The sequence below is a fragment of the Littorina saxatilis genome, linkage group LG2, assembly GCF_037325665.1.
Source record: "Littorina saxatilis isolate snail1 linkage group LG2, US_GU_Lsax_2.0, whole genome shotgun sequence".
NCBI classification, from domain to species: Eukaryota; Metazoa; Mollusca; class Gastropoda; order Littorinimorpha; family Littorinidae; genus Littorina; species Littorina saxatilis.
Window position 1 is genome coordinate 1,091,093 of NC_090246.1, and position 23,520 is coordinate 1,114,612.

The window sequence follows — 23,520 nt, forward strand, 5'->3', positions numbered from 1 at the left end:
TGCGTAAACCCTGACATCAAAAGTCTTAAAGACATGTTTCTTCAAAACTGAGTTCCAGTCTTGATACAGCATGCTACATACTTTCAGGTTTGCTTTCATAGTGCAGGTACCAATGCAAAATGACATTAACTGTATCTGTATCCTTTCTCCTGACTTCCTGATGGTTGAGTGTTAACAGTTTCAAAAAAGTTGCTTTGGTTTCTTTGTTTCACATTCTTAAATTGATGGAGTTACTTCTTCTGTCATGGAAACTATAGATGGTGCCATTCTGTGCAGGAGCCAAACGGGTTAGAAACGATTTGTTATTGCTGCCTCATTACGTATCAAGAACTGGCTTTGAATAAACGTACTTGTATAAAGTTACACGAGTCTTCCACCGACTGTACAACCAAAGCTAAGTTTTCATCTCATCATTATTAGTCTGTAGAGAATGTTGATCATTCGTTCACTTTGAAAACCTAAGAAGTATGTGAATGTTTTAGATAATTTTTTTCCTTTTCTTATTATACCTATTTTTTTGTAGTAAACATTCTATCTTGAAACTTTAATGAAAGGAAATAACTCAAATAACCCCGGCGGGTTAGGGGGAAGAATTTACCCGATGCTCCCCAGCATGTCGTAAGAGGCGACTAACGGATTCTGTTTCTCTTTTTACCCTTGTTAAGTGTTTCTTGTATAGAATATAGTCAATTTTTGTACAGATTTTAGTCAAGCAGTATGTAAGAAATGTTAAGTCCTTTGTACTGGAAACTTGCATTCTCCCAGTAAGGTAATACATTGTACTACGTTGCAAGCCTCTGGAGCAAATGTCTGATTAGTGCTTTTGTGAACAAGAAGTAATTGACAAGTGGCTCTATCCCATCTCCCCCCTTTCCCCGTCGCGATATAACCTTCGTGGTTGAAAACGACGTTAAACACCAAATAAAGAAAGAAAGAATAACTCAGAGTGCGTCATTTTGTGATAATTCGTTTTAGAAGCAGTGCACCAGTCAAGAAACTGTGTGTGCATTGGCAAGATTCATGCGGCTTCAGTTAGATATTGTTTAAAAATGCTAAATAAGTTAATATGGTGCATGAATGATTAGAGTACATGAATCACTATTCCAGTCGGATTATCAGTGTGAATTTACTCTTCCAAAGTTGTAACTGGCGCATGCACATGTGAGAATTTAGGGACTGGTTGTAAGACAAAACATTTTATTCTTATAAAATAAAGATCTGTCATTCAGTGATAGTTAATGTTTGTATTGTAAACATAAATGCAGTATATTTAATCCTGCTTGCTGTGTCTGTGCATGTGAGAGAGAGAGACGGAGACCGAAGGAAGGAGAGGAACAACTACACACAGACAGAGACAGAAAGACATTCCACACACACACAGAAACAAGCTACACACACACAGAAACAAGCTACACACACACACAGAAACAAGCTACACACACCCACAGAAACAAGCTACACACACCCACAGAAACAAGCTACACACACACACACATACACAGAGAAACAAGCCACACACAGACATCATACACACACAGAAATCACACATGCAGAAATCACACACGCACACACACACAGAAATCACACACGCACACACACACAGAGAAAACAACAACAATGTATTTACACCATGAAGTAATTAATTTACTTTCTAGTAAGAAGAAACAAATCGGCAATCTGAAATCATGATGTGTACACAACAAACTGGAAAAGGTGATTTCAATTAATTATGAAAAAAACACTTCAAACGAACGTTCTACTCAACCCCCTCTTCCCCACCTCTACAAAAAATAATTATACAAATGACATTAATTAGTTTTGGCCACTCCTGACCTCAACCTATGTTCCCTCCTCTGTAATATTTACAACTGTCCATCCTACAAGAGACAGGCACATGTTAATGCTGTGAATAAGTGAAAACAGAAATAAAACTACATTAGCTTAAATACCACAGCTAATAATGACCTAACAAAACCTATAAGCAAAACACCAAAATCTCTCCCCCCCCCTCTCTATGTATATTGATAATGAAACGCAGCAAAACAATGACATTTTTCAATTCAACAGCAAAATAAACCAACTCACTCTGAACTCTAATGTAATCTCTAAGTAAAATACCCACCCTAAGTATGATTTCGTAACGAAAGCATCTTTATCTTTCATTACCCCCCCCCCCCCCCCCCCAATTCCCATAATCTAACACTAATTTCAACTTATGTATCCCCATCCACTCCCACCCCTCCACACAAAGTACTCTGAATATTTAAGTCATAAGCTAAACCAACATTCAGCAGATCATAATAACAATTAACATGAACAACTAGAATACCCCATGTTCGATGAAGGACAATCCACAGTGACTGAATGTTTTTGTTTTCTACATGGGGTAAGGACAGTGACGCCAATGACCTTTGAAGAGCCATATCTGTAAAATAGGAAACAGAAGGAGCACACAAATATTAGCACATTGTTTTGAACATACTGTAACCAGCCTGGTGGTTAGACTTGACAAACGAAACCAAACATTTGTGTAACAAACACAATTCGGAGTAGCACCTTGAAGCTGTAGGATTTTATGAAGAAAAAGAACTGTTCTGCTCTTGTAAAGCAACATAAAACAAGAGTGAAGGGATGGGGGCAATCAAATTTACGAAATAGAAAAACTCAGGAAATAACTGGGATTTGTATGGGCTGGGAAAGAGTAACTACTCTTGTTTTTAGTGAGGCAAGCTTTCTACGTGTGCTCCTTGTGCACGTGTTTGACACAACCCTCTCTAGTGACTGGCCCATAGTGTCACATGGGAAAGCTTGACTCAGTGTAAGCAAGATAATTCACTCTAAGTTTCACAACCCATACAAACCTGACAGAGTTAATTCTGAAAATCTTCTATTATCAGGTGTGAGATGGGGTAGAGGCAATGGCTGAACTGAGTATCTTGCATTTATCCAATCCACACAAATAAGTATGCTCAAATCAGCTTCAAAGTGCTAAATAATGAATAGAAATACAACATGCCAGCCCCTGCGCCGTTTAATCTTTTTGTGTTTTTAAAAAGCAAGAATTTTGTTCATCAGAGTCTACACGCCTTCCTTGCCCAAAAGTGTGGAAACAAATTCACTGACAGTAATCACATCCGCTTTACTTTAATAAACTTGCATTGAATACAAGAAAGATACATGGGCCAGTATGCAGGAGTCGAGGTTTGAGACTTTAGTCCGAGATAAACTATACCCTCAATGCAGTTTATCCTGGACTAAAGTCTCTAAACCGAATTCGTGCAAACCAGCCCAAAGATTTATGTTTAAAAAATATTAAAAAAATTAAAAAAAGAAAGACAGAAAAGTCGCTGGTTGAAGGGGCAGAGGCTGGCTTGCTGTGGAATGTTTTATAAGCAGCTGCGACGTCTCGTCTTCTTTCATCCATGCTCATTAATAAAGTTGTGACCCACCTCACAAATGAGCTGCAAATATCGAGCGATCGTAATGACCTTTCTTTGCAAACATCCGAAGAAGGCATGGGCAAAGTTGGTAGCACACTCACACACACCGAGTGTGTTGTTAAACACAGCTAAGAGACTGAGCAAACATTGAGATAATCCACAAGAACACAGCACATTTGCAATCATTAATTGTGTTGACTGACAGTTTTGCATTCAGTCCCACATACATTCAAAGATAATATTCTCTCACTTGAATGGTAATCATGAAGGAAGGGAATTAAAGTTGCACCAGAAAACACTAAATGCAGAAAGTACAGAATGAAATGCACCAAAACCTGCATTTCTCACAGGGAACACAATGATGTGTTCAGGCCAAAAATCTATGGTCGCATGCATTTGCACATGAAGTTTTCTGAAAATGTTATAGACTGAGCTGACTTCAGCAACTGTTGAATACTACCACAGTTTCAGCTAGCAATGTTGAGATACAACTCATCTTTTCCCCATCCGAACCCAGCATGAAACACAGGCTTCAGTGACAATAAGAATGTAAAAATTCAGCCTTTGAGATTATTCTGACAATTTTTATTTTTATTTTCTACCCCTTGCATTTTTTTTTTTTTAACAGCCCCTGACATCTACAGCCTTTATTCTGTTCAAATAACACCAGAGCAGTCTAAACCAAATCTACAGCCTTTATTCTGTTCAAATAACACCAGAGCAGTCTAAACCAAATCTACAGCCTTTATTCTTTTCAAATAACACCAGAGCAGTCTAAACCAAGGTAGACCGTCATCTTATTATTATTTTTTTTAAACTGAAACACTGATGCAAATAATACCCCTATTTCAAGTAATATCTACACTTCTTACGGCAGCACTAGCCGTCCACAAGAAATATAAATAAACTGTTCAAAAGACTATGAAGGACAAAGCTGATGAAAGGAACAAAAATCAAGGCATGGTTTGATTTGAAATCATGGGGGAAAAAAACAACACTCTTGTCTATAAGTTCAAAGTGTATATGGTTGTGAGCAACTCGGAGATACAAAACATGACCACAACCCCAATTACTTGGACATGATACAAATAAAACTGAAAGCAACACAAGAGACCAAAGCAAGAGGGAGCCGTGGTGGGTTAAATACCTTTCAACAAAAATTAAGTCATTTGCAGCGCAGCGGCTTCAGTGAGCTCCCTGTTTGTGATCTGGCTGCGTCACAAACACCAGCTGAAGTCGTAGACAATAAAAACACCCACTGTTTCCTTGGTAGGTAATACAGGTGTTTGTACAGGTAGGTAATACAGGTGTTTGTACAGGTGAAGAACAATCACATTGTTACAATCACATCAGTTGTTAGGTAAGGTGATGTTTCTAGCGAGGACTGGGACCTCCGTAAACCCTTAAATGTCAACTGACACCTCTGTCCATCCCCACCCCACCACTCTTCCACATTTAGTTTATTCCCCAAAATTGCTTTCCATTCCAGCTGTTTTCCCCGTCTCAAAAATATTGAGATCGTCTTCTTTTTTTTTCTAGTAAAAGAAGATTGTAGTCTATTTGAACAATGGTGACGAAACAAGAAAAGTGCAACATTAGAAGACAGTTGTGAAAGTCACTGAGAGCTGACCATCATTCATAATGTGCCTGTAGTTTGCGTGAGGAGGGCTTAGCAGTTATGAAATTTCCACCGAAATCGGCGTATGCAGCCTGAATGGCGGGGTAAAAACGGTCATACACGTAAAAATCCACTCGTGCTAAAAACATGAGTGAACGTGGGAGTCTAAAGGGCCGACCAGACTTGGACGCCGTTTTACGGTATATGCGCCGCAGGCCATTTTGTGCGTCGCGCGGGATTTTGCTGAGTGGCCACACATCAACGACTTTTTTTACAACGCGGTATCAGTGGAGCGGAAGCGTCAAGGTCACCTGACAGGAAGGTTCAGTTGCATCGACTGCCACGCCGCGAACTTTGCGTCCCTGTTTTTGTATAACTTGGAAAATGTATTCCACAGGGATTCGTGGCTTCTGTATAGATCGATAAGTTCGCCGATCTGTGTCGAAGAGAATCGGTAAGCAGCCGCCATGTTGTACTTAGAGTCTACCCACAATCCACGGTTGACGTCATCGCTCTGGTTTTCTCTGATTGGTCAAATTTCCGTCGTTCTATTTCTGTGTCACAGAAATTAGAACACGCTCTATTCTTCTGCAGATAACGCTTCGCGATCATAGCCCGCCGCGGCGTGCCGCGCGGGACCGTTTTGAGCATAAGTCAAATGTGGACAGGGTCAGCCTGGAGTGTCTGGACAGGCCTTAAGCCCTAGAACGAAGAAGAAGAAGAAATGAGATTAGAACGTTCAGTTAAATCCCCTTTTGAGACCTACCCAATGCCTTGTTTCTTCACATTTGCTGTTCATAACCTCTGCAAATGTACCTCCATTTTAAGACTCCATTTTAAGACTTTATTTTCTCAGATGTTTGGAGGTGTGAAAAGGGGGTTTGGACTATACCTGGCTTTTTCACATTGTTTTTTTCACACTGTAAATTTACTTCCATTTTAAGACTTCCTTCTTCTTCTTCTTCTGCGTTCGTGGGCTGAAACTCCCACATACACTCGTGTTTTTTTGCACGAGTGGAATTTTACGTGTATGACCGTTTTTTACCCCGTCATTTAGGCAGCCATACGCCGTTTTCGGAGGAAGCATGCTGGGTATTTTCGTGTTTCTATAACCCACCGAACTCTGACATGGATTACAGGATCTTTTTTGTGCGCACTTGGTCTTGTGCTTGCGTGTACACACGGGGGTGTTCGGACACCGAGGAGAGTCTGCACACAAAGTTGACTCTGAGAAATAAATCTCTCGCCGAACGTGGGGGCGAACTCACGCTGACAGCGGCCAACTGGATACAAATCCAGCGCGCTACCGACTGAGCTACATCCCCGCCCTCATCGCGCTACCGACTGAGCTACATCCCCGCCCTTAAGACTTCCTCTCTTTCAAGAACTTTTCCACTGTGCACATATACTTTTTCCCTGAACTGTTGTTTGTGTATCCAAATTCTCTTCCACGCAAAACACAGCACTACCAGGCACCTCCTCTTAACGCAAACTGAACAAGCTCAAAGAAACTTTACTCTAAAATTCACAGAGTGCAAAGAAAAAGAAGGGACTAGATGGGAAAAGAGACTAAAGTGACTATGGGTAGGGCCAACATTATGCATTTTAAAGTTATACACCTGGATCAGGAAATTCAGAAAATTACAGTAAGCCCATGTCTGAAAAGCTCCCACAAAATTACACTTTAAAGTTTTAGCCTAAGGGATCAACAGATACAACCGACTCCCAACAAGAAAAGTTAACTGGAGCAAAATTAAACAACACCCTTATAACTCCCTAGATATCGAGGGGCCAAAGCTCATGATTATCACAAAAGGGATAATAATCAACCCCAGCCTATAGCCTACATCATAGAATTCAACCCACAAGAGACTGCTTACATACCCATTTGAACTACCACAAGAAGCTGATAAAATGTTGTTGACATTTCCACTAGAACCTCTACGGTATTGTCCTGTCCCAATTGCACCTGCCCTGCAAGTTCTATACCATATATTACCCACCATGTATGTTCTATACCGTATATTACCCGCCCTGTAAGTTCTATACCATATATTACCCACCATGTAAGTTCTACTCCATATATTACCCGCCCTGTAAGTTCTATTCCATTTATTATCTACCCTGTAAGTTCTATACTATATACTACCCGCCCTATACCCTATATTACCCGCCTTGTAAGTTCTATACCATAAATTACCCTCCCAGAAAGTTCTATATCATAAATTACCTGCCCTATCAGTTCTACGCCATATACTACCCAGCTTGTAAGTTCTATTCCATATATTTCCCGTTCTGTAGGTTCTACATCATGTATTACCCAACCTGTAAGTTCTATACCATATATGATATATATTACCCACCCTGTAAGCTCCAGGATACAATATCCGCCTTGTAAATTTGACACCATTTATCACCCACACTGTAAGTTCTATACCATATATTTAGTGCCCTGTAAGTTCTCCATCATATATTGCCAGCCCTGTAAATTCTACACCATATATTCCCTGCCCTGTAAGTTTCAAAATGTTACAGGTCTCCCTCTCCCCTCTCTAGGCCCCTAACAGTGCTCCCCCCTAAAGGACATGGTACCTCGTACTTCGATGTCCTCTTTAAATCCTACGCCGGCAGTGAGCACCGACCACGACAGCCAATGGAAATTCTCCAGCGCCGCAAGCTTCTTTGCATTCTCTCGTCTTCTCAGCACAACCCCATCTGAAAAACTCACCTCCTTCACCCTGCAAAGAAGACATGAGACAAGGGAGGGAATTAATGAGCGTCGACTGCAAGCACTTACCTCTGGAGGTCCCGGACGGTACCTCAATCTTTTTTAGTGTCACCTTCAGAATGGACGCCGTCATCGTCAGACCGGGTGCGTGGGCTGTGGCCGCGACTCTTCTCCTCTTTCTCAGAGCTGCGTCTCTTTTCCACATCACGGTCCTTCGACTGGCTCTTGGAGACTGAGTCTCTCCCCTTGTCCCTCTCTGTGCATGGACAAGATTTTTGTCATTAGAATTTGGGGATGCTTCACATTCTGCGCTATACAGAGATTTGTTTGGCGAAAAGGAACAGATTTATAAACCTGCTTGAATACGTGGACTGGTGGATGAAACCCAGCAAACAATTTCTGCTTGTTATAGCGAAGAATGTGGCATACACTTTTATTCTGTACCAGGGGTGTGCAAATCCACTAACCCGTGACCCGGGGGGAGTTAAAAATTGACCGGGTTAGCTGAGGTCTTTGAGTAGCATTCCCGTGGGTTAGCTAAAAATTTCACAAACAAAACTCAAGATAGAGCTTCAAATGCCAACTCCTTACTAAAATGAATGGCCAAAATACATTTCCCCTTGTATTTCATAATGAAAACAAAGCCCAAACCGAAGCCCAAACAGTAAGTACTGTTTCTAAGGCGCTTTTTCTGAAGTATTGATCGTGTTCGAAAATGTCGTCTGCTTCAACGATGTGAGTTACATCCCTTAGTTTAGTTTTACATTTTGACCAATGAGAAAGCGCTCCCTAATTTGTTTCGGGCCACTGAAAAACAACCATGGCGTTGTTTATAATCCAATGTTTCTGTGTGTGAAACTTCAAAGACAAAATAAGAAAAGTTGGAGTGGGTTACCTATTTTTTTCCCGGGTGAGCTGGAAATGAGATTCTACTAACCCGTGGGTGAGTTGTTTATTTTTAAATTTGCACACCCCTGCTGTACTCTGGCAATTTTGCTTCTATTGTGGGGCGTTTATTTCCATGCAATAACAAACAAAAAATTATCTCTGTGTGGTTTCGTTTCTTCCATCTCTTCAGACCTTGCAGAGGAAAAAGGGAACAATAATGGGAAATAAATAATATAAAATGAACAAAATGTCTTGTTTCGCTTTGTGCATGTTTCATTAAGGGGAGAGGTGGCACGAAAAATGAAATATGAATATTTGTAAGTTTTCTTTGAAGATTTGGGGTACTTTATAGAAAGAAAGCAGGAAAAAGCACCTGCATGCCCAGTTTTTGACCAAGCAAGTAATAGTTTCATAAAAAAGACCAATTTTTTTCCAAAAAGTACAAAAATTACACCCCATGCTCCATGAAATTAGAAAGACATTTTTGAAGCCACAGGCTTCAAAGTTTTTGCAAATTACCCCCAGATATCAGTATCAGACTTATACAGAGCCGTTTTGACCAAATGACCCCAGTTCAAATTCAGCAGCAAAAATTGAGAAATATACATTTTTAGCCAAAAAAATACCAATTCAGGCTTATATTACATTTTGATGGATTTTTACAAAAACGCCTTGAAAAAGTCTAGAAAAATCAAATCTAACTCCTGCAAAAGAAAAACTATAACTCTACCACAAGTAGTTCTGAAGAAATATCATTGCCCGCGTTGTTACTGTCCTTGAAAACCCAACTTCAGAGAAAATTGCATTTGAAAGTTTGTGAAGTGTTTCTCTACACATTATGAAGACAAATTGTTGAAAAATAAGAATGGGTGTGTTCCTGTATTGTTCAGTCTTTTTCAAATGATTTTGGTAGTTATTCCTCTCCATCCCCCATCAGTCCAGCACCGTACACCTCCCCCTCCATCCCCCATCAGTCCAGCACCGTACACCTCCCCCTCCTGGTCTTCTTGCTGCTCCAACTGACGTTGGCGACCAACACATCTTGAGAGTTGTCACGAAAACTAAATACGTACTGTTTGCTATTTTGTGTGTGCAATTTTGTTAATGTTTTTTGAAGCATAGAACCATAACCAGTCACATTCATGCTCATTTTTTATATTTAGTCAAGTTTTGACTAAATATTTTAACATCGAGGGGGAATCGAAACGAGGGTCGTGGTGTATGTGTGTGTGTGTGTGCGTGTGTGTGTGTGTGTAGAGCGATTCAGACTAAACTACTGGACCGATCTTTATGAAATTTGACATGAGAGTTCCTGGGTATGAAATCCCCATACGTTTTTTTCATTTTTTTGATAAATGTCTTTGATGACGTCATATCCGGCTTTTCGTGAAAGTTGAGGCGGCACTGTCACGCCCTCATTTTTCAACCAAATTGGTTGAAATTTTGGTCAAGTAATCTTCGACGAAGCCCGGGGTTCGGTATTGCATTTCAGCTTGGTGGCTTAAAAATTAATTAATGACTTTGGTCATTAAAAATCGGAAAATTGTAAAAAAAAATAAAAATTTATAAAACGATCCAAATTTACGTTTATCTTATTCTCCATCATTTGCTGATTCCAAAAACATATAAATATGTTATATTCGGATTAAAAACAAGCTCTGAAAATTAAATATATAAAAATTATTATCAAAATTAAATTGTCCAAATCAATTTAAAAACACTTTCATCTTATTCCTTGTCGGTTCCTGATTCCAAAAACATATAGATATGATATGTTTGGATTAAAAACACGCTCAGAAAGTTAAAACAAAGAGAGGTACAGAAAAGCGTGCTATCCTTCTTAGCGCAACTACTACCCCGCTCTTCTTGTCAATTTCACTGCCTTTGCCATGAGCGGTGGACTGACGATGCTACGAGCATACGGTCTTGCTGAAAAATGGCAGCTACTTGACTAAATATTGTATTTTCGCCTTACGCGACTTGTTTTTAAGTAGCACCACTATTTTTTTGTTAAACAATGATTTTTTTCAAAAAGGTCCCCAAAATAGACATTTTGCTGCACCTCTTTGTAAAAAAACAGTTGAAGCTGCAGGTTAAAAAAAATGTCATAATGTGTTGACAAGTAGCTATTACCAGTAGTTGCAGAGCTTTTTTTAATTTTATTTTTTATGAATATCAGCCTTAGTTTTCAGTCAGGAAAAAATATTGGGCGACATTATATTTTTGCATGAAAATGCTATGTCAGGCTTTCATTTTAATTCATAAAAAAAATATTGGTAATGTTTTTTTCAAAAAGCGCTCCTGTAACTACTGGGAGAATTCATTAACAATGATTGTGGAAAAAATGTTAGTAGTCTACCACAAGTAGATGGGAAATGAAGACCATTATCGTGTGGTTACCGTCCTTAAAAATCAATCACATTCTGAGGAAATTGCATTTGAAAGTTTCTGAAGAGTTTTGCTGCGCACAGTGAAGACAGATTGACAAACCAAGAGTATGATTGTGTGCATTTGGGTACTTTTCACTGACATTTCCCAATACTCCAAGTACTCTTCACAATCCCCTATCAGTCCAAAGTTGCACGTATGGACATCAGACTGATGCTACACTCAATAAAACATCAAGTACAGTGATTATAATCAGCTGGAAATAAGGCGTTTGGAATTTTATTTGCAACTCTCGATGTTCTCAGTTTTATCGCAGGAGCAGGCATATGGTTTCTGCTAATTCTTGTTTCCATCACACAAAAACTGGTTGAGTTTTGATCGGAAATTGCTTCGAAGTAAGCTTTATTTTTTCCAAAACTCATGCAGCTATAGGTAGGACGTCAGTCGAGCTTCTGCCAAAATAAACTCTGGACAGAATGCTTCCCTGACAAGTTCAAGAGATTCAATGATCTAGAGGGAGAAAAGAATATCAAGTTCTTATTAGTAAAATAGATTCGGGATGAAATCCGACAGATTTTAGCCCAATATTCGAGTCACTCGAAAATGCACCGATCAGTTGTTGCGTTCCTTGAATGAGAAAAGTTGGATTTTGCAACGAAGCAAATATCTAAGTCAAAATATCATTGTCTCACCAAGAATTAGATACATGAGTGGAAGATGGGTCCGAAGTTCGATTAGCAGTACTTTAGGGTGTAACTGGGACAGTCAGGGTGGAGTTTATGTGAGATAAACAAGGCCTGACGTCCTACCTGTTATTCAGACATCGCGGACTCAACATTCACACCGACCGCTAGCTTATTCTTCTTCGCTGCTCGATCTGCCGCAATTTGTAACTTCCTCTGCCTCTTGCATGATGGATACCCGCCGAATTTATCTTTTAGAGGCCGAGTTGAGAGAAACATTGCTGTCTGAGACGTCGAACCGATTCGAAATAACGTTCGCGTGTTTATGCGGATATGGTGTGCGCGCATGCGCAGAACGACTTCCCGGCTAAAAGTTATTGGTAATGACCAATCAGCGAATAGATTTTAAAAGGTGAAGGTCACTTCTCCAAACATGGAACATTTTGCCTGTGAAAGTATCCTTCGCTAGCTCTGTATTGTGTCCGTTGAGCGGTATAAACAGACTTTATTTTTATGACTGTGACATCGTCAAAAAAACGGGAATTCCCGCTGAGTACAGTGCACGCAATAAATCTGACAAACTCATCAATATGTTGCTGCTGCTCTGCCGTAAAAAAAATCGATTTTTCACAAAGTTTGCAGATTTTTAGCATTCACTCACTTTGCAAATCATCACTTTATTGAGAAAAAGAGGATGCATTAATAAACAACATGCAGTTATTCTAGGGTGTTCAAAGTACCTAAATATGCTGAAAACCCAAATCACATCATGGTACTATTTTGGATCAAAATTCCGTGCCACCTCTGCCCCGTGCCACCTCTGCCCCTTAAGTCTGTACAATGTTCCAATAACTAACCTTTCTAGATTTTTTGATAAATTAAGAAAGTATCAAATTAAAAATTACAAGTTTAAGCTACATGTTTGAGCGCTACATACTGTGATCCCTGTCTCTGCGACTAGAGCTGCTTTCCTTGTCACGGCTGCGACTTCTGGTGCGATGAGACCTCTTGCTGCTCTTGCGATGGTCGCGGCTCTTCGAACGTGAGCGCCTGCGTCGGTCCCTGATGAAAAAAAAATACCATCGAGGATGCGAGTCCCAGTTGCTTCCAGTCCAAAAGTGCAAAGCATTTCTTTCTGTATGGCTCAGTATTGTTAATGCTAACCTACCTTTGTTCACCTAATCAGGGGGGACAGTGGAACCCTCCTTTTAAGACCCTCCCAAAATTAAAAAAAATCAGGTCTTAACTCATTGTCTCCCAGGTACGGATATATCCGTACCCACTGATATGGCTCTATCTGACCAGATCAGGCATGGGAATTAAAAATTGTAAAAAAGGCGGGAAATTTATAACTGAAGACGCGAAGCGTCAAGTCGAGGCGCTTTGCGCCTAGCCTTGCTAGGGGGGTCCGGGGGCATGCCCCTCCGAAAAAATGTTTCTCCAAAGAACCCAGATGGTGCAATCTGGTGTCATCTGAGCTCCAAGTTTGCCATTAAATTCTGTTTTTAGAATCAGAGTTTTTAGTACCAATTTTTGCTTTTTTGAAGAAAAAAAATATATACATGTATTATATGGTTTAAATTTGTTAAAAAATTGATCTGTTGAGACAAACAGGAAAATGTAACTTGTAACACAATCTGTGCAATCTGGTTTACTTTCAAACATAAAAGTTCAAGTAACTGAGGCGGGCAGTAGCAGTGCGTGAACAAAGTACGGAAAGTTTTCTGCAGGCTTTTGCGCAAAGGCAAAAGTAACCGGTGCTTTTTTTGTGTGCCTCCCCCCTTTATTTTTTTGGCGGACACTTTTGCTTTTTCAGCGGAACAAAAAAAAATTCGGTGGAAATCCGCCGTTCGGCGGACAATTTTTATGCCTGCAGATACGGATATATCCACTCAGACTGTTAGCTTCAGTCGCTTCCTGTAACGTCCATCTAACGCCTGCATTCCAGCGTGTTGATACACAGTTACTTCACAGTTACTACAATTCTGAGTGACCTGCTGCAGCACAGCTGGTCTCGGCTAAAAAAACGTGGAGTAGAAAGTGTTAAAAGGGAGGGAGTCTCAAAATGGAGGTAAATTTACAGAGCTTATGAACAGAAAATCTGAGAAAACAAGGTCTCAAAATGGAGGTAAATTTACAGAGCTTATGAACAGAAAATCTGAGAAAACAAGGTCTCAAAATGGAGGTAAATTTACAGAGCTTATGAACAGAAAATCTGAGAAAACAAGGTCTCAAAATGGAGGTAAATTTACAGAGCTTATGAACAGAAAATCTGAGAAAACAAGGTCTCAAAATGGAGGTAAATTTACAGAGCTTATGAACAGAAAATCTGAGAAAACAAGGTCTCAAAATGGAGGTAAATTTACAGAGCTTATGAACAGAAAATCTGAGAAAACAAGGTCTCAAAATGGAGGGAGTCTTAGAAAGGGGGGTCTTTAAAGGGGGTTCCACTGCAAGGCAAGTTATAAGGTATAGGTCACATAATACAGTGGAAACACCCCTTTTAAGACTCTCCAGTTTCTAATTTCTCCCCATTTAATAAGGACTCTTTGCTCTAAAAAACTTGACTGAATGTAAAAAATATAGCTGTCATGTAAAAAATATAGCTAACTGTCGTGTACACTACATTGGGGTGTGCACGTTAAAGATCTCACGATTGACAAAAGGGTCTTTCCTGGCAAAATTGTATAGGCATAGATAAAAATGTCCACCAAAATACCCGTGTGACTTGGAATAATAGGCCGTGAAAAGTAGGATATGCGCCGAAATGGCTGCGATCTGCTGGCCGATGTGAATGCGTGATGTATTGTGTAAAAAAATTCCATCTCACACGGCATAAATAAATCCCTGCGCCTTGAATATGCGCGCGAAATAAATTGCATAAATTTTTTTTACATAAAAAAATAAAAATCCCTGCGCTTAGAACTGTACCCACGGAATACGCGCGATATAAGCCTCATATTGATTGATAATCTAGCAACCAAGAATGAAAGCTACCACAGTCTGTAATTCACCGACAGTCACAACATACACACACTGACCTGTCTCTGCTGCCCCTGCGGCTACCTCTTTCGCGGCTACCTCCCGCACGGCTACCTCTCTCGCGGCTACCACTCCTGCGTCGGTCACGGCTGCGCGATCGGCGAGTTCTGGAGTGACTCCTGCGTCTGCTTGTGCGTTCCTTTTCCTTGTCCCGGTCGCGTCTCTCTCGCTCCTCCCTCTCCTTTTCCTTTTTGCGGCGATCCTCTCGCTCTTTCTCCACCTCGCGGTCCTTTTCTTCCTTCTCCTTCTGCTTCTCTTCCACTTCCGCCTTGGTTTTCATCTGTCGGGAGAAGAGGATCCAGTTACGAGGATGTAACCATAAAAAATAATATTAAACACTTATTTATCGCCACTTCTTGCAAGAGCTCACGGCAATGTTAAATAGTATTAACACACACACACACACACACACACACACACACACACACACACACACTAAATTCAAATCAATACAGTGAAATAAAGCAACTATCCTATTTCTAGTGACCAACAATGTACATGCACAATGCGCTAAAACAAACTTGTAAACACTGAGTAACAATATACCATACACAACATTTCACAAACACTCACTTAAAACCCTCACTAGACACCAGTACTGCCATGTGAGATAATTTCATTGTCCTTTGAGGTTTCACTCGTGGAAGGTTCGGTTGCTTTCTCTCCCAAGGGAAAGCAAGCTGCCTTACAGTTCGGCGCATCCTATTGTTTTCTCTTTTCTACATGAAGATGTTTGTATTTACCAAGCCTCAAATCATTCGCTGTGAACTTAGGATATTTATTGTTCACTTACATATTCAGACACCGAGGAGATTCTGCACCAAATTGACTCAAATAAATCCCTCGTTGAACCCGCGCCGATAGCATCAAACTGGTTCAAAGCCAGCTATTTGCCTTCCCCAGGATTACAGAAATCAGAATTTCGAAGTAACACAACCGACTCAAGTAGGCACAAGGACCTCGACCTCCCCCCCCCCCCCCCCTCCCCCCAGGTGAAACATAATTATCAGGAGACCACAAAACTTCTCAAGCAAAAAATTTTTTTAAAAATCCACAAACGCCTTTTATCGTTGGATGTTCTTACCTTACCCACCTTTCTCTTCTCAATCTCGGCCCTGACTTGAGCATAGCCAGCGTGTTGCTTGCCCATCAGATGCTCGTCCTGCCTCTGAGGGGCGTCGCCCACGATCAGAAACGCTCCGCACACTTCACACACCTCCATCTGCTTCAGCTGAGGAAGGTCTTCGTTCCCACTTTGCTGAAAATGTTATGGAAACTTCTGTCGTCAGAAAACACCAAAACTTCTGTCGTCAGAAAACACCAAAACTTCTGTCATCAGAAAAGTAGCAAAATGTGGACTATAGATAAAAAAGAACAAAGGTACCCTTTTAGCTGGATAGTCATAACAGTTACCTGAAGCACAAAAAACTTACATTTCAACCAGTGCTATGTTGATAAATTCAACCATACAACGACAAACAATGTCTCAAACCAATATTTCAAACACAGATGTCAGGCTTTACGTTTACATTACAATAGTCATTTTTCTTGACGTAAAATCTAAAATACTACTTCATGTTCAAGAAAATATAAGCCATGGACAATCATGACAATTATCTATTGTTACAAAGGAAACTTTTTATTGTGTATTGTTGCCCCGAAAAGCTTCAGACTTTGCCATGGTAAGCAGCCGTTACTAAGACTGAACGTCCAAACTTCTGTCTTTACAAAAGAAGCAAAGTGTGGACAATAAACAACCTAGAAAAACGAGAACAAAGGTAGTTGTTCACTTTTAACGAGAGCCATAAAGCTTGATAATAATTAGGCAGAGTCGACCTTGCCAAGTCAACTTCACTAAGCTTTGGCACTGAATTGAATAGTAAAGTCTTTACAAAGTCAACTTCACCAAGCTTTGGCACTGAATTGAATAGTAGAGTCTTTACAAAGTCAACTTCACCAAGCTTTGGCACTGAATTGAATAGTAAAGTCTTTACAAAGTCTACTTCACCAAGCTTTGGCACTGAATTGAATAGTAGAGTCTTTACAAAGTCAACTTCACTAAGCTTTGGCACTGAATTGAATAGTAGAGTCTTTACAAAGTCAACTTCACTAAGCTTTGGCACTGAATTGAATAGTAGAGTCTTTACAAAGTCAACTTCACCAAGCTTTGGCACTGAATTGAATAGTAAAGTCTTTACAAAGTCTACTTCACTAAGCTTTGGCACTGAATTGAATAGTAAAGTCTTTACAAAGTCTACTTCACTAAGCTTTGGCACTGAATTGAATAGTAAAGTCTTTACAAAGTCAACTTCACTAAGCTTTGGCACTGAATTGAATAGTAAAGTCTTTACAAAGTCAACTTCACTAAGCTTTGGCACTGAATTGAATAGTAAAGTCTTTACAAAGTCTACTTCACTAAGCTTTGGCACTGAATTGAATAGTAGAGTCTTTGCAAAGTCAACTTCAGACTCATAAGAGTTAGCTGAAGCACAAAATAATATACTTACATTTTGGATTTGTGTGCGTTCTTCTTTGAGCTGGTCGCAGAGCTTCATGACGCCCTGAGCTTCCTCCACCTTCCCCTCACACCCCAACTCTTCTGCCTGGAAGTCACACGGGTAAGAATAAGCAGAAGGATAAAGTATCATAACTATAGTCCTGTGAGGTTACTCTAATGAACATTCCGGTTGCTTTCTCCCTGCCATTCATCAATTTTGTTATTCTCTTTTCCTACATGCGCAAGTTCCTGTTTTCAAGTCCTGAGACTTTCGCTGTGAACTTGGGATCGTTATCGTGCGGTGAGTTATCTGGGAGTGTTCGAACACCGAGGAGAGTCTGTACAAAGTTAACTCTGAGAAATAAATACAGAGACAAAGAATCGTACACTTACAGCTGTTGTTTCAATGGCATAGACATAGAACACTTTATTATCTCAACGAGGAGAAACTCAGGTGTGGTGTATCACAGCATTACAAAATACAACATAAAACCATTTAGAATTATTTTAAAAATGTAGCATGCTGCACAAAGCTAGACTAGACACTCACCTCTTTGTCATGTGAGCAACTTATGACACAGAATGCAATAGGATACACCATCATCTTCTTCTGTATTCATGGGCTTAGTGGGTTCTTATGTGTTTGATGGTTTTTACCCTGCCATTTAGGCAGCCATACGCCAAGTCCAAGAGAGAATACGCAATCAATTTTGCTGCTAACCTGCAGTGTTAAACACTGCTGGAAGTAGCAAGATAACAAAGATTCTTTACCTGACTAACAAGCTCGTTGATTTTCTCTGTCAGCATGTTAATCTTGTCCTCTTTGGCAGAGTTAAATCCTCCGTTCAACTGCACACACAGAAAAGCACTTATTCCCCCCTCTGCTTCTTTACCTCTGTAAACTTGTAGAGCTAGTTATTTTTCGATAATGACCCAGCAACCAAACAAATAACGAGCCAGCAACAGCCTGAATCCTCGATAGTGCAATGGGTTGAGAAGCTGTTCTGTTTTGGTACTACTTTTGCGACTGAAAAGTTCCGAACGCTCTATACGTACGAAATATACATCTCTGGAGCAAACAATACAAACATACCGCATTTAAATTAACAACTACAGGCCTGAACACATGAATCTCCATATAAAATCCATGAGTTAGGTTGTTTTCTGAATCTAGATCTGCCGTGCACACACCGTTCATCACAAGCAGATTCCCAAGGCAAGTAACTCATACTCTTGCCGACAAGAGTAGTTCCCCTTCTTTTAACGCAGTTTCTTCGACAACACTGACTGCAATCCGACGGTCAGTTTTCAACAATATTTCATTTTATAAACAGATCACACGCAACCAAATGCACACATCTCATCAATTTAAACAACATAAAGCGGTTTCATACACTATTTTCCCCAGAAAACTGAACTTCATACAGTAATTAACGTTGGAACACGGGTGCAAAAGTTCGTCTGCTAGTCCTATTTGACGAAAGAACATTATCCGAAACGATACTAAAACATAAACAGAACACACAATATCTGCCTTTACCGCCACAGCAGAATAACAGCATATCTGTGTACTTGATTTTAGTCTAAAACAGGGAAACTGACAAGACGTGTTAACAGAATGGAATGATTTGCACGGAACTATACAACCGCGCATTAATCGATCGCCTGCGCAGGTTGACTGGTTGAGTGATTCGGATTCGATCAAACTTTCGCACAAAAACTCCTGTTTTCTTTGAATAACTGAAGAAAGGAGGAATAAAGAGGTTACACACCTCGTCTCAGTGATTATTAAAAATAATGGTCTCAGTTCGCGGTCATGAAAAAGCTCGCTGAAGCTCGCATTTTTCATGATCCGCTAACTTCGACCATTATTTTTAATAATCACTGAGACTCGGCATGTAACCTCTACATACATTGTAACTCTCACAGAGTTAAATCCTCCGTTCAACTGCACACACAGAAAAGCACATACATTGTAACTCTCACAGAGTTAAATCCTCCGTTCAACTGCACACACAGAAAACCACACTTAGTCTTATACATTTTGAAACCCCCGAAGTAAAGGTATGTGCATTTCAAAATGTTTGCCAACTCAAAGGTGTTGCACAATAGACAAAGAGAGATAGAGGGAGGAAGGGAGAGAGATCTCATATAGTTCTTCATATATGAATTCGCTGACTTCTTTTGCTCTATTAAGTATTATGCATTTTTAACCTGTCTCTAATACGTTTAATAGTGTATCTTGTCAGTTAATAAGACACAATGTACACAAAATTTCATAACTTTTAGTGACACTAACAGTGCATTTTTCAGATATCCGGTTATATTTCTTACAATGCATTCCTGCACATGTGATACTGCAAACAACTGATCACTCCCTAAAATAACTACACTTCTTAAGTTACTACAACTTACAATGCCCTGGGCATTGTTGAGTGCCAGCCTCTGGTGCCCACGACGTATTCTCTTCTCCACATCAGAAATCATGTTCTGAAGGAAGCGCAGAAAGTCCTCCTCATAACCCATTTTCTCAAATCTGCCGCTTTCCACATACCTGTAAACATTGAAGAATTTTTGGCTGTCACAATCTTGAACAATTGATAAGGAAATTAGTAACAAAACAACAACAAAATGAAAAAGTTGAAACTTCCCTTTCTACTTTATTTTTTTTTAGAGATGTTCTCCTATCCAGGTTTCCCAATTGCTTCGTTTCCGGCCGATTTATGTGGAGCACGTGATGCGCACAAAAAATATTGGCGGTCTAGAAGTGTCGTCTGCGCAATGATCGCGGCGACTTTCTTGACCGCCAAGGACGACCACGCACATTGTGAGACGTCATTCGTTAGACCTCAATAGATGGTTTTTTTCTTCAACTCATCCAAGTTTACAATCCATATGATCATGTCATATGTATTCAATATTTAACTCTTTAAAATTAAAATTACCTCTTTCTGGTCTGCTGGAATAGCAATACGGTGTTACAAAATTACTGATAACTTTAAAAACAGCAAGTCCCACAAATTACAGCTGACTCAATAATATGAAGGGATAAATACAGGTGATTACTTACTGTTTTCGAAGTGCTTCATCGTGAATTTTATTGCATATGCCTGAAACAGAACAGTGTAATAAATATTGAATACACAAGCATGACATTCTATATATTAATTTATACACACACAGAGAATCTTTTGGTGAATAATGATATGAACAAATGGAGTTTAAAACTGGAGTTTAACTACAAATTTTGAGTATATATATATATATATGACAAAGAAACTGTCACTTTTGGTGCTACTGTAAAAGTGTAATAATTTGTCAAAGTAACTAATAGGATGCATACAAGTTACAACCAAATAAACACAACCTGCTCTCATTTCCTATGTGTACCTTTTCACATTTTGTTTGTTTTTTGTTTGTTTAACTTCTCACTCTCAGCCCATTTTTTTGAAATCCAAACATTATTTTCGCAGAATATTAGTTTATTACTGAATAAAGGCTTGAGATAATGCAGTCTGCAACAAATGACATTACTTACCCAGATCTGCTCTGGTATTTGTGAAGAGCTCATGAGGGCAGAAACCACACAAGAAGTGTTTGCACACCTGAAAAAACAAACACATGTAGTATGATGTACAAGTACATGTTGCAGTTGCACACAACAAACTACAGACTACAAAGTGACAAACTTAAGTTTACCAATACATTTAAAACAAATGCTTCTTTCAAAGTTATCATTAAAATAAACAGTGCTCCCCAAAATATACAGGAATGACACGAGAGCTGCAAAACATGTGTGTGAAAAATAGTGATAGGTTTCGGGATGCATGTGTTCTGGGAATTTGTTTGTCGTATTTTTTCTCCATCGACCGTACTAATCGTATTATGGACAATCAAGCATACAAAATACGGCAAAATCGTATGGTGTTCCAGGTCTACATATTCATTTGCATATTTATATATATTCCACAGGGGAGCCTGAGATGCCTGAGGCAAGGGTTTGGGTGGAGGTAGCTATCAAAAGTAGGGTCATTTTCGTTGTTTTTGATTCAATTATTGTCACTGAGAGAGGAACATTTTTCCTACCGAAACTTACAAATAAGGAGCCATCAAAATACTACAACAGGCGGACACAATGACTTGCTTCATAATCTTTCAAAATATCCCTTCCCACCAGGGGTGCCTGATGATCATTACCCTCTGTAGTTGTACTGGTAGTGGTAGTCCGGTGACACTGACTGGTGTACCCATTTCAAACTGTGTACCCTACAAATTCAATTTCACGCATGCACCTTCCTCGACTTTGGACACTCTGTATCTAAATAAACTACCATGTAATGTTGATATGGCGATGCAAAGATCAGATTTTGTGCCCGATTTATTTCAGAATCGAGTCGATGCCCGCACAATGTGTAATTCGATTCACCTACTCCGCTGAGATCGGAAGGGTCATGCGCGATTGCTGCCACACAAAGCGAAGCGACAGCAAATTACAATATAATTGATGAGTTTTTGTTACTCACTTCTTCACTGTCCCAATGCAGCTCAGGAGGTTGATCATTTGGGTCAAAGTTGCGAGATCGACCCATTAATTCATCCAAAAGCGCAGCCGCAGCGTTGAGCGCCATGATTGTTCTGCAGGATTCCCACTCACGGTATGAAACGGAATAAACCTACACTGGACTGGCTATTCCTGAATTGGCATACTCATTCAGCACCAGCGGTGGCTGCTGGCTTATGGGTTTAACACCCGCAGAAAAGAGAGAGAGAGAGAGAGAGAGAGAGAGAGAGAGAGAGAGAGAGAGAGAGAGAGAGAGAGAGAGACGCTTTGACGCTTTGACGCTTTGAAAGTTTGATGTCTATAGCTTAATTATAGTTTATAATGAAAGCGGCCTTTTCGACAATGGGTAATGCACACATTTGCAAATGAACATATTTACATAAAGAATTGAAAATGAACGTATTTACACGAAATATTTACAGACTTTCTCAAGCATGGTATCCATGCCAGGTATGTATTACTGCACAGTTCCTTTCGAAGGCAATTCATTTATTCTTTTTGTCTTTTTTTTAAAAATTTTTATAATGCATCTCTGATTTACCCGCTGCATATGTCTCGCAGAGTTAGCCCATGTAGATAGTTAATGCTTTGTGAAAGTCAAAAGTGACACCCGTGCATCCTCGATTTCTTCGTAATAATGTCTGTTTTGCACAGCGTCGCCTGGTGTGAATGTTCCTGATAACAGTCTTTTCCTTATCCAGCAGGTACCTCTCATCCTGCTTGAAAAACCAGTGAATGATGGCAGAGAGAGAGAGAGAGAGAGAGAGAGAGAGAGAGAGAGAGAGAGAGAGAGAGAGAGAGAGAGAGAGACGCAGCCGTTTGCTTGTTTTTGTAAACCTTCGCGGGCGAAGTCCTGTTGAAAGTTCTGGTTAAAAGCATGTTTTTTCCGTGGTTGACAAGCGAGAAGTCAGAAATGACTCCGTTTCGTACCAGTAGCGTAAAGCTCGAGTTACGTGCCTATTAATTGTTGCCAGATGAAAACGACTAGACTGGTACGGTTGTTTGATTGGTTAAACAAACTCTTCATTATCAGTATTAGAAGTAACCCGTAAATGGGACTTTTTGTGCTTATTGGTTAAATCCCGATCAGTGAAGTTTCAAACGTTGACAAAGTGGGAAACTGCATGGCCAGCGCCATGCAAACGAACACGGGAAGTGTTCTGATGTTATGTTCGTTGCTAAACGCGACATGAATCTTTTACTGACGAAATGTACATTTTTTATGTAAGGTATTGCTTCTGTACATTATTTTGACTCGAACAAGTAATGATGTTTTGCTCGTAAATGACCGTTTTGTATTGTACTTTTTACTTGAGAAATGTGCAAGGCAGTTTTAGCTGTTGAGAAATGTGCAAGGCAGTTTTATCTCAGTCAAACTGAGCAACACCATACTTTCCGTCACTCAGTGTTGCTATGTCAAACCGGCGTTTCCTGGTTAATTTGATCGACAACGGCGAGGTGGGTTGTGCTTTTGCGATCCCAGAGTTCAACTTGGTGCGAAAATATAAACTAAACGAGGGGGTCAGTATCTTCACGGCGGAGATGTATGCCATTCTCATGGCCTGCTCCCACGTGAACGACAACATGGCCATACCCATGGGAGTGGCAATCCTCTCAGACTCGAAATCCTCCTTGCAAGCGCTGGCAAGCGAGACAGGCAACAGACCAGAACTCC

General features: G+C 40.0%; 1 protein-coding gene across 2 annotated transcripts; it reads right to left on the reverse strand.

Moving 5' to 3' along the window:
• Window positions 1-1,622: 1,622 nt before the first annotated feature.
• Window positions 1,623-21,961, reverse strand: LOC138957833 (luc7-like protein 3). 2 transcript variants are annotated; one of them, XM_070328890.1, is made up of 11 exons: window positions 21,808-21,961; window positions 20,823-20,889; window positions 20,355-20,394; window positions 19,700-19,838; window positions 18,056-18,133; window positions 17,295-17,390; window positions 15,881-16,045; window positions 14,787-15,067; window positions 12,683-12,807; window positions 7,856-8,042; window positions 1,623-2,425 (listed from the first exon to the last, which is right to left on the reverse strand). In XM_070328890.1, exons 1-10 carry the CDS (start codon window positions 21,910-21,912, stop codon window positions 7,879-7,881), a joined length of 1,260 nt encoding a protein of 419 aa, XP_070184991.1. In that variant the 5' UTR covers window positions 21,913-21,961; the 3' UTR covers window positions 1,623-2,425; window positions 7,856-7,878. The 2 variants fall into 2 exon arrangements, with proteins under 2 accessions (XP_070184991.1, XP_070184985.1); XM_070328884.1 differs by having other exon boundaries at window positions 15,872-16,045.
• Between the last annotated feature and the right edge of the window lie 1,559 nt (window positions 21,962-23,520).

Coding starts and splice junctions, on each gene's coding strand:
- LOC138957833 (XM_070328884.1), bottom strand. CDS start 21,912: ATGGCGCTCAACGCTGCGGCTGCGCTTTTGGATGAATTAATGGGTCGA. Junction 19,839..20,354: donor GATGAAGCACTTCGAAAACA/GTAAGTAATCAC, acceptor CAATGTTTACAG/GTATGTGGAAAGCGGCAGAT. Junction 12,808..14,786: donor CGCAGGGGCAGCAGAGACAG/GTCAGTGTGTGT, acceptor TTTTTTCATCAG/GGACCGACGCAGGCGCTCAC.